Source organism: Lepus europaeus, chromosome 1, assembly GCF_033115175.1.
Source record: "Lepus europaeus isolate LE1 chromosome 1, mLepTim1.pri, whole genome shotgun sequence".
Classification (NCBI taxonomy): Eukaryota; Metazoa; Chordata; class Mammalia; order Lagomorpha; family Leporidae; genus Lepus; species Lepus europaeus.
The window spans coordinates 104,832,003-104,844,358 of record NC_084827.1 but is presented as its reverse complement, the minus strand read 5'-3'; the positions used below and the strand labels follow the sequence as shown (position 1 = coordinate 104,844,358).

The window sequence follows — 12,356 nt, the reverse complement described above, 5'->3', positions numbered from 1 at the left end:
TTTCTCTTAAAGTTTAGTGCTCTTTTTTCACTATGTTATCAGTAGATCTGGAGGGAAAGTTATTGTATATACTATTTCTTCAATTAAGGTAAAAATGTTCCTAACTCAGTGGTATATACTTTGCTAAATAAACACGATGAACAGATAAAATTATCCAATAGTTGCTCAGTAAACACCATGTAACTATGGAATAATTATATGTCCAATTAATTATATAGTACTTATATCTGACATTATTTAGGAAACCCAAGAAATGAACTTGTAATTTGTACTTATCAAATTCCAAGTCCAAACAACCAGTTAACTATCCTGTTATTAGATAAATATCCTATCATTACATACCTGGTCAATACCAATCATGCAGTTAATTACACATATCATACTCCAAAGTGTAGTATAATGATACTATCATTGAGATATCAAGAAATAATTTATCAATTTAACATATGTAGTAAAAAAGAAAAAACGTGATTAAATATAGCTATAGTCATTCTTACAATAAATGTTCCCACATTTAAGAAAAGAAAGAGCTTGACTGACTCCTCATTACTCAGGTCTTTCTCAAATGAGACTCAAACTCTGCATCAAAGCCTTTTGTCACCTCCTTTCCAGAATGGTCTCCACCTGAACCCATGCTCCAGAATTATCCTTTATAATACTACTCTGTTAGTGTTTTTCACTATCACGTTTTTCACTTTCTAAAACTATCTTATGATTTATATGTTTATAAAATATCTACCTGTCCTCAATATAATAACTGCTTCTCAACATCAGAGAAGACACTATCTACTTAAGCACCTCTCTGTTAGAAAAGTTACTGTGTCTGTTCACTACCTTAACCCAACATGAGGCAGGTTGTAGTACAGAGTAACATATTGGGATGTTGAAAAATGGATAATCTACTGAGTACATATTATGTGCAAGGTACTTGGTTTGAGCATAAAACAAGACAGATTCTCTGTCCCATGGGTATTGAATGCCAAGATACTGAATTAACAGCTGTATACTTTCATTTTACCAAGCAGGTATAGAATCTATACAAAAGAATCAGCTTTAACAGTTAAATAGACAGATATCCTCAATGCTATCAACTTGTTTTAATCTATTCTACTTACTTTGTTTCACATGAACACAATGAAATTTTGAATTGTTTACCCACTGTTTCTGACCTAGTACATTTATTCCCGCAGACAACAACCTTAATTGGTCTCTTGAAGACTGCTCGACTCCTCCGTCTAGTGCGAGTAGCCAGGAAGCTGGACCGATATTCAGAATATGGCGCTGCTGTTCTAATGCTGTTAATGTGCATATTTGCCCTGATTGCTCACTGGCTGGCTTGCATTTGGTATGCAATTGGGAATGTAGAAAGGCCATATCTGACTGACAAAATTGGATGGTTGGATTCCTTAGGACAACAAATTGGGAAACGTTACAATGACAGTGACTCAAGTTCTGGACCATCCATTAAAGACAAATACGTCACAGCACTTTATTTTACCTTCAGCAGTTTAACCAGTGTAGGATTCGGGAATGTGTCTCCAAACACCAATTCGGAGAAAATCTTTTCAATCTGTGTCATGTTGATTGGCTGTAAGTAGATTTCTCTTTTTTTGTCTGTTCCAAAAAATACCACAAAACTGATATCCCTAAAACACGTAAAATAAAGCATGGAAAATTATACAAAAGTCTGGAGATAATGGAATTATAACTATGGGTACTATATTATATCAAATTTGATGCTGTGAAGGAGAGACACCAAGAGGTCTTTCTGGACCTCAGGAAATTATGATCATACAACTGAAATAACATGGCTATTGAGAGTTAGAAATTGAAACTTGCAGTTCATTTTTAATGCTATAAAAATTGTCTGTTATTTATTTCCAATGTTGGTTTTCTAGTTTAGGCTGGGGCCAGATTAGAATGGGAAATATTATTTTCTTTATATATTGTCGATATAGGTAGATGATTAGATAGATAGATAGATAGATAGAAGACACACAGCTATTCATATAATTGTGTGATCACTATGCTTACATTGCAAGCTAATATTTCATATTTATGTATATATACATAATACACACATGCATGATCCTTTTCCTGTGACATTTTGCTATGACCTAAGTGAATACCCATTACTCTATGATAGGATGTCATAAACATTCTTTATAAAGTATATTCTTTAGAATTAAATAAATAAATAAATTTCAATGTCAAGGTTAAAACAATTACACTATTGAAGCACTACAGATAACCTTGCTAATGGTTGGCAGAAATATGATGCATTTTGAGAGCTTCAAAAAGAGCATCATTCTTATGAAGCATCCAAAGTTGAAAACAGATGCTGATAGTTTATTTTAAATATAAAACATATTGATTAATGAAATGTACTTAACTAAGCCCTATTTATGAAACTTAAATAGGTTCACTAAGCTTATATTTTAATATGTGTATGTTTTAATGTTTTTCTTTTAGTAATATTTGGGTAAGATAGTAACATTGTAATTAAATAATTCTTCAGACATTCTACATATTCAATCCAAGTCTTGATTACAAAATCAGAAGTCCCATTGTAACCAGAAGGAAACATATGTTGAGCCTACTATAGAAAATAGAGATATCTATTCAGGAGAGACTGAATCTCTCAGAACAAACACATTCCCAGCCATTTTGTTATTATAACTACTGATAAATATTTCATAATACTTATAAACTTCAGTAGCATAAGAAACAAATAAGGAAAGGAGGTTTTTCTTCATTAAACATTTATATACAATAGAGATATATACTTTTTAAAGAAAACAGAATTTGTATTTCCAAACTTGGAATTTTCAAGAACATTTTAAAATTGCATTGAAGCTTAGCCAGTTCACTTGACAAACAAAACTACATAATTCATCATGAGCAGACTACAAAAAATTATGAAGTTTTCCAAGTAAAAGGAAAATGATACTAAGTACAAATTTTTTTCAGCCCAAGGGAATGAAGAATACCAGAGATGGTAAATATGACCAAATTTAAAAGAGTTTTTTCCTGAGTTTTAAATATCTTCAAAAATAATTGATTGTTTATACCAAAAATAATATTAACAGTGTGCAGGTTTTATAACATATGTAGGAAAAAGTGATAATTATAGTACAAAAAATGTTGTTGAGAATGGAAGTGTATTGTAAGATTCCTACATCACACATGAAGTGGTATTATGTTACCTAAAATAGATGGTGATAAACTAAAATTCACATTGGAAATCAACAACTGCAACAAACCAACAGAGAAGACAAAATGGAATGATCAAATATAATAAAAAATCAGTGGAAGCAGGTGCCATGCCCTTCATCAGACTGGCTTGTGAAGCTGGCAGAATGAATGTGGGGTAGTACACAGTGAAGTGAATCCGAATACCCGAGTGATGTATTACCAGGGGATCTGGTTGGCCTATATCATCTTGGAAGGACTGCTGCATGTGGTTCTACTCAGCAACCCTTCTTGTCTGGACCCTGACCAACATCATCCATAACTTGGCAATGAATATTTTCCTACATATGGTAAAGGGCACACCCTTTGAAATCCCTGACCAAGAAAGGCTGGAAGCAGATGGACAAGAGACTCCAATTTAATTCTTCTCACAAGTTCCTCATCTCTCTATTATACTCTATCTCCCGGCCAGCTTCTACACATCCTTCCATTTTTCTCCACTCTGCTTTCTGTATCTTGAAAGCCTTTGAATTATAAAATCTTTCTCAAACTCTCAGGAATATAAGAGATAAAAAAATGGAGCTCCAGGGCCCAGCCCTGCTAAAGGCACATTTCTTTGAACTATGAAATGCAGGTGAGATTAAGGGCCAAATCACTCTTCTCTACAGCAGGAAGCCATGTTTGGGCAGCTTTTCTGGTGATTATGCTTTTTCATACCTTCCACCCCTGCTACCTTCCAGCCCTGTTTTGTGGTGTGTTTTCCTTATAGTGAAGGTAATTCTTTCAGCTATGGCAGTGATTTGATCAGTAGCAAGGGAAGGGACATACCCTCTTAAGGTTGGGGAAGAAATAAGGAATACTGACAATGTATAAAACTTTAAGTAAAATCTATCTCTTCTCCTTTGGTCCAATAGGAGGTGCCCTTCATTCTCAACTTCTTCAGCAGGGAAAGGATTCTCAAATGAGAAAAAGGGCTCCAGCTATATGGGCAAAGAAAAGAGGGAAGATACAGGTTGCCAGTTACATATTAAAGAAAGATAATCTCCTCCTTGCTTTAAATGGATATGTATATACAAAATGAACAAACCTAAAAAAACACAAACCCTTGCATCACAAGGAGACATCTGGAAGCCCCTTTATATTCTCCTTCACCCAAAGGCAGAGGGCAGGAGTCTGCTGTTTAAAAATTAATTATGACCATCCTTGCAGCAACAAGCCTGCAGTTGGATGATTTACCCCAAGGTAAAGGAGGAAAAATAAATGTTTCCTCTCTCTGAACTCTATGCCTTTCTTATCATTAGGGCTACATGCTTTCTTGTTCTGTCTAACTATCAAGTATAGTATTTCAAGGTAAAGAGGGGTTCCCTCCTGAAATGCATCAGGAAATTAAGATAAAATGAAGTAGGAGAGTATCATCTGCTCTCAAAGCAACTGTCAAGAAAAAAGGCATATGGGCCACAGGGAAAGACCCAGCTCCCACACCTCAAAGGGAATATTGTCCAACCCTAGTCCAAACCTTAGGATCTTTGTAACCCTTGCCCTCTTCTTCTTTGGTATTGTCAGAAGACAAGATTCAATTCCTGAATGCTAAGGGAAGAGGGAGAATACTTCAGGGTCTTTCTATAAGTGCTGACTAAACAAGTTTAGCTTAAAATTTTCCATTTTTAAAATATTTTAAAGTAAACAAATTCAACTCCAAAAAATATAATAAATCAAAAGGATAACAAAATCAAAGGAACAGTAGAAAACAAGGAGCAAGAAGGGAGATTTAAATTCAGTCATATCAATAATTACATTAAATGCACATAAATCTAAACATTCTCATTGTAATTCAGAAATAGTCAAACTGTATTATTAAAAAAAAATCAGAATAGCTTTTTGGTGTGGTGGGTTAGACCACTGCCTGTAATGTAAGCATACCACTTTTAATCCCACTTCTGTACAGCTCCCTGCTGATGGCCTGGGAGAAGCAGTAGAGGATGCCCAAGTGTTTAGTCCTCTGCCACCAATGTGGGAGACCCAGATGAAGTTCCTGGCTCCTGGCTTCTGACTCCTGGCTTTGGCCAGCAATGCCAGCATCCCATATGGGTGCTGGTCCATGTCCTGTCTGCTCCACTTCCGATCCAGCTCTCTGCTAATGGCCTGGGGAAAGCAGCAAAAGATGCTCCAAGTGTTTGGGCCTCTGCTCCCCAGGTGGGAGACCTGGAAGAAGCTCCAGGATCCTGCCTTTGGCCAAGTTGCAGCTAACTGAGGAGTGAAGCAGCAGATGGAAGATCTATTTCTCTGCCTCTCTAATTCTGACTTTCAAATAAATAATCTTTAAAAAACAAAACAAAACGATGATCAACCATCTGCTTTCTGGAGACAGCACACTTAAAATATAAAAACAAAGGTAAAACGAAAACATGGAAAACAATGTTCAGTAGCCCTAAGATTTCTGAACTCAATGTTAACTTTAGACGAAGTAGGGACAAGTACTCTTATTATAGATAAAATAGATAACCACAGTAATTCTACACATGTGTGCACTCAGTTACAGAGCTTTAAATTCTATGAAGCAAAAACTGCTGGAACTGAAACGAAAAACTGATAAATTCACACAAAAAATTCACAGTCACAGTTTTCAATTTCAACATTTTTTCTCCATGTTTTATAGAACCAATAAGGATCTGAATGGTGAGCACTGTGGTACAGCAATGAAGCTGCCACTGGGGATGCCCACACCCCACACTGGAGTGCCTGGGTTGGCGTTATCTCTTTACTACTGATCCAGCCCCTGTGAATGTACCTGGGAGGCAGTAGGTGATGGCTCCAGTACTTGAGTCCCACAAATGTGGGAGACCCAGATAGCTTCAGGATGGCCAAGCCCTTCCAGCTGTTGCAGGCATTTAACTAGTGAACCAGTGATTGGAATTCTCTCTCTCTCTCTCTCTCTCTCTCTCTCCCCTTCCCTTCCTTCCTTTCTCTCTTATTCTTCCTGTCAATCTGTGTTTTAAATAAATGAACTATTCAATTTGTAACAAATAAAGATATGAAGACTTGAATACTACTATCAGCTAATCTTAACATGTTGACAGTTACAGAACACTCAGCATAATGGACATTCTTTGCTGGTGCATAAGGAACATTCATCAAGACAGCCCATATGTTGACCGACAAAACAATTCTAAATCTGAAAGTCTCAAATCATACTTAGTATTTCCCTTGTAGACCATAAATGAAATCAGAAATCAATGACAGCAACAAAAAATAGTAGGAAGAGAGGGAAAAGGGAAGGAGAAAGAAGAGGAAAGGCCAATAGATATTAGGAAAAGTCCCAAATATTTAGAAATTTAGTAACAAACTTCCAATAACTCATGATGCAAAGAAGAAATCACATGGAAAATACAAGTGAGTCAAAATAAAAATAAAAGGTATCAAAAATTGTAGGAGGCAGCTAAAGTAGCATTTAGAGGGAAAATTATAATTTTAAGCATATATAAAAGATATAAACTTCTACTCTAAGAAGTTTGTAGAACACATCTGCCAGCTGGCTGCTTCTCAGAGGAAAAGGGCGATCGGTACAGCCTCCAATGCTTGGTGGTAAGGACCCTACGAGGGGTGACAGAGGCCCTGGTCCAGGAGGGCGCACTAGTTCCAGAGGTGGCCCAGGTGGACGGTTCAGGCCCTGTGTGCCACACACCCCATTTGATTTCTCTTTCTGTGAAACGGCTTTCCCCTGAGTCAAGCCAACTCCTGATGAAACTTCCTTCAGTGAAACTGCTAAGAGAAATCAAGACCCTGCTCCCAATTCTGCTGAACAGACCTCCGTCCTTTCTCTGGCGACAAAAATAAGCAAGGTGATTGACAGTTTGCTTGTGGCTCCAGGGACATTTGAAGTGCAAATTGAAAACACCCCACAGGTCGGAATTTATAAAAGGGCACAGTAGCTACAGGACACATTGTGGCTGACCTGGTAGTAATATTGGGGATTCTGCCGACAGTGGAAGCTGCTGCTGCCCTGGAGGACAAAGTCGTGGAAACCCTGAGAGCACAAGATCCTTTAGAAGTTTTGACCACGCTGACCAATGAAACTGGCTTTGAAGTCAGCTCTGATGGTATGGTGAAGCGTCTCACTACAACAATGCCACCTAATCTCCGAAAACAGGACCAGAGCTCCCTCTGGATATCAAGGCATGCAGAGTGCCTCAGTAGCCATCCGACATTTGAGGAAAATTCTTCTCAGTCCACAGTTAAGGTTCTCATCAGACTGCTGAAGGACCTGAGGATTCATTTTCCTGGCATCGAGCCCCTCACACCCTGAGTTCTTGCCCTCCTGCGGCTCTAGGCCATGAAGAATAACCCCACCAGACAACTGTCAGCCCTGAACGTGGCAGACAGGCATTGCTTGCAGACTCTGGCTGCACGACTGGCCTTCCAGGTTCCATGGGTACCACTGATCCCTGGGAGAGCGGCGACCTCAGAGCACACACAAGCATGACCCTGGCACAGGAGGGCATTGTGTGCCACGCAGCTCAGACTCGGGCCCAAATCCTCTACCATCTTGCTGTAGCAAGATCCTCGGCCAGAAGAATGATGCCAACTATCTTGCTTCTGAAATATCTGCCTGGGATGGGGCGATAGTGACTCCTTTCAGAAAAGGCTTATGAGAAGACACCAGAGAATACAAAAGGAGAGGAAGAGGAGAACAGAACCACCTCAAGGAAAGGAAGAGGAAAGCATGGAGACTCAAGAACGACTTTTCCTTTCCTGCTCAATAGAAAGACTGGAGTCTACCCAAGTTGTTGCTCGGTTTTATAGGGTGGTGCTTCAGTGATTTAGGGGAGAGAGCAGGAAGGAAAAATACCTCTGTAGAAGGAAATATCACTCCACTGGGTTTTCATACTGGTTTAGCAGGCAGAATTTTCACATTACTTACCTATGCCACCCATCTATATTGAAGCAGGAGATCAACATTTCTTCCTAGTGCTTTAAAATCCCAACTCCTGAAAACCCCTCTCAACCAGTACTTTGAAATGTTGTGAACTGTTAGTGTCTGGGAATATATATATATATATATATATATGTGTATATATATATATATATATTTGTCTTCTTCCCCCCCTGATAATTTCCCTCCCACTCACACCCCTCCCATCTCCTGCTCCCTCTCCCATTCCATTCACATCAAGATTCATTTTCAACTATCTTTTTTATACACAGAAGATCGATTTAGTATATATTAAGTAAAGAGTTCATCAGTTTGCACCCACACAGAAACACAAAGTGTAAAATACTGTTTCAGTACTAGTTATAGCATTACTTCACATTGGACAACACATTAAGGACAGATCCCACATGAGAAGTAAGTACATAGTATGTGTGTGTGTGTGTGTATATATATATATATATATATATATATATATATATATATATAAAGATTTATTTATTTATTTGAAAGTTACACAGAGAGAAAAGAGGCAAAGAGAGAGAAGTCTTCCATCCGCTGGTTCACTCACCAGATGGTCACAACAGCCAGAGCTACGCTGATCTGAAGCCAGGAGCTTCTTCCAGGTCTCCCATGTGGGTACAGGAGCCCAAGGACTTGTTTTTAAAAAACTAGTTTTGGCCGGTGCCGTGGCTCACTAGGATAGTCCTCCACCTTGAGGCACCGGCACACTGGGTTCTAGTCCCGGTCGGGGTACCGATCCTGTCCCGGTTGCCCCTCTTCCAGGCCAGCTCTCTGCTGTGGCCAGGGAGTGCAGTGGAGGATGGCCCAAGTGCTTGGGCCCTGCACCCCATGGGAGACCAGGAGAAGCACCTGGCTCCTGCCATCGGATCAGCGCAGTATGCCGGCCGCAGCGCGCCTACCGCGGCGGCCATTGGAGGGTGAACCAATGGCAAAAGGAAGACCTTTCTCTATGTCTCTCTCTCACTGTCCACTCTGCCTATCAAAAATAAAATAAATAAATAAATAAATAGCTTTAAAAGAAGAAGTTAGGAGCCAGCACTGTGGGTTAATGGGTAAAGCCACTGCCAGCAGTGCTGCCAGTTCAAGTCCCAGCTGCTCCACTTCTGATCCAGCTCTCTACTATGGTCTGGGAAAGCATTAGAAGGTGGTCTAAGTCCTAGGGCCCGTGCACCTGTGTGGGAGACCTGAAAGAAGCTCCTGGCTCCTGGCTTCTGATCAGTTCAGCTCTGGCTATTGCAGTCATTTGGGGAATGAACCAATGGATGGAAAAACTCTCTATCTTTGCCTCTGCCTCTGTAACTCTGCCTTTCAAATAAATAATAAATCTTAGAAAAAAAACTATTTAAAAAAAGCTAGTAAAAAACAAGCAAATTAAAATTTGTAGATGTAGAAAAATAATAGATATGAATAAAAGCAGAAATTAACAAAATCAGTAAATTGTTAAACCTCTAGAATAGAGAGAAGGAGAGCAAGAGAGAGAGAGAGAAATAGAACATAAGGTTACCAATGTACTATATGAATAAAAATAGCAAGATTATAAAAGATTGTGATTGGTTTTATAACAATATGGAAATTTAAATGAAATGGATGAGTTCTTAAAATTATACAAATTATCAAAACTGAAATGAACAAAAAATAATCCTGAACCAAAAACTTATAATTGATAAAAATTTTGGATTTCATCAAAATTAGTAATAGCTGCTTTTCAAAGGTCATTATAAAAATAAAGGCAGCAGAGAATGGAAGAAAAAATTCTCAGTATTTATATCTGAAAATAAACTTGGTTTCAGAATATATCACAAATATTTACAAGACCATCAGAAAAAGACAACTGAGTTTAAAAATGAAAACAATTTTTTAACAATTTTTATAAAAGAAGATATATGGATGGCAAATGTACACATGAAAACATGTGATTAAAACATCAGGGAGCTGCAAAATAAAATCCTAAAGAGATATTATATCCACTACAATGGTTAAAATCAAAGACTGACAAAACTAAATGTTGAAGACTATATGAAACAAATGATATTGCTGGTCAGAATTTAATATGATACAACTGTGAAAACAGTTTGTTGTCTCATAAACACAATTCAGCAATTCTACTCTTAGGTGTTTAAAAGGTAAATGAAAATATATGCCCACACAAAAACTTGTACACATGTGTTCATAGCAGATTTACTCATAAAAGCCAAAAGAGACAGTGAAGTTTCAATCAACAGGATAAGAAATAAACTGTGATATAGCTGCATAATGCAAATCAAATCAGCAATTAAAAAATTCTGATGGACACAACAGAGTGATTCTCAAAAACAGTCCTGAAGCAAAAAATCAGACAATTGAATATGTAGTTTATGATTCTGTGTATATGAAATTCTAGAAAATGCAAACTGTTGGAATGACAAAGAAATTTAGTGGTTGCATTAGGTCTAAAACGAATGATGCAGGCAGTCAAAGGACACAAGAAAAACTTTGGGTCTGGGAAATGTCCTATATCTTGATAGTGTTTACAAGGGTATACATTTGTCAAAACCAACTTAACTGCATATTTAAAATGAATGTGTCTTGTTTCTTGTAAATTACATATAAGTTAGGAATGTTTTTAAGGCTTTTTTGTAAATTATGCAATTTCAAAGCAAATTGTACTTGTTCTATCAGATTGTTTCAGGTAACAGCAATCAAACACATTTATTGGTTTGGCTAGCATATCAGATTTTTGAATGTGATATGCTGAAGAATGTTTTAAAAATATATCTATTTTGTTTCTATAATACCTAAACCCAAATTCAACCATTTTGATAACATATAAACTCTCTGTTTATATTTCTGCTCTGGAAAATTAAATAAAATACTGAGTTGCGAAAAGAAATGCCTATAAACAATAGTTGACCCATCTGCTTTTGACTTATTTTATGGTAGTTGATAGGCATCAACTAAGTAAGGAATACAGATATACTCATTGTTTTCTACTGGTCAACTTACAAACATTAGCTTTGCTTGCCTCCTTATAAACTCAGAAAGTCATGTTTTCATTATAAATTTAAAAGCCATCCACGTACAGTTTCCTAAAGAAAGTGTTTCAATTGCTTATTCATGTTTTCAATCGCATACTTATATCTACATTTTTCCATCCTGACAGTGAATAGAAGATGCAGGCTTATGACTCACACTGATATTTTGTTTCATTTTAATGGTAGTATGGAGATAAAACCACAGTATTTGTTAAAAACTAAACAGGAAATTTTTCCTGACTTTTCTCCTTCATGTAATTATGTGGTTTCAGTAAAATAACTAGCATTGATTGTGTGCTGACTATATTTCCTGATCATGTAATAGATACTGTAAAACATAGCCAAACACAGACATGTCTCCAACATTAGGCCTACAATGGGTAAAAAATATTTCTCACATGAATTGCCTGGGATCACAGAACTAGAATCTGGCAAATATTGCTTTCTTCCTAACTACTCAATTACACAAATTAGGAATAATTTAGAGCAAATTCTTCTGCCTGCAAAAGATATGACCCAAACAGTTGATGTGACCTAAACAGTTTATCTACATTATAGGGGAATCAATGTCTCCCTCACATGCCAATTCAAACTCACTACAGATCTTGATTAGTCTGGCTCTCAAGATAAACTGAATGAGTGAACTGATGGATAGATGATGGATAGATGATTTACTGATAGATGATTGATGGATGGATAGATAGATAGATAGATAAAGGGAGAGCTATGGATACAGAAAAAGGAACTGATCTTTGTAGTTATGGAAACTAAGTGTCAAAATCTGTGTTCAGCAAACCAGAGACTCAGGAAAAGTGATGGACATTTGATGACGCCCATTTGAACTCACTCCTAGTCTGAATTCAAAACTAAAGGCAAGGGAAGATGATACCTCAGTTCAGAGAAAGGCAGAGTGAAATCTCCTTTACCGTTTTGTTTTCTCCAGGCCTTCAGTGAATGGATGATGCCTGGACGATGGGAGGCAACAATCTGCTTTACTTGTTTACTGATACAAATGTTCATTTTATCCAGAGACTTACACAGACACAGCCACAAAAATATTTTACCGAGTATCTGGACACCCTGTGACCCAGCCAAGTTGATGTAAAATTAACCCTCATCCCTCACTAATTTTCAGCTTCTTCAATAGATAAAAATAAAGGGTCACTTCATTCCTAGGGACATTCTCTTACTAAGAATATCTA

General features: G+C 37.3%; 1 protein-coding gene and 1 pseudogene across 1 annotated transcript in view; both read left to right on the top strand.

The window, feature by feature from the left end:
* Positions 1 to 12,356, top strand: part of KCNH7 (potassium voltage-gated channel subfamily H member 7) — a 526,117-nt gene that overhangs the window by 454,069 nt on the left and 59,692 nt on the right. Inside the window, exon 8 of the mRNA XM_062200019.1 lies at positions 1,191 to 1,590. Within this exon, the coding sequence (XP_062056003.1) occupies positions 1,191 to 1,590 (400 nt within the window). The remainder of the gene's footprint in view (positions 1 to 1,190; positions 1,591 to 12,356) is intronic.
* LOC133775175 (interleukin enhancer-binding factor 2-like) lies at positions 6,765 to 8,008 on the top strand (annotated as a pseudogene).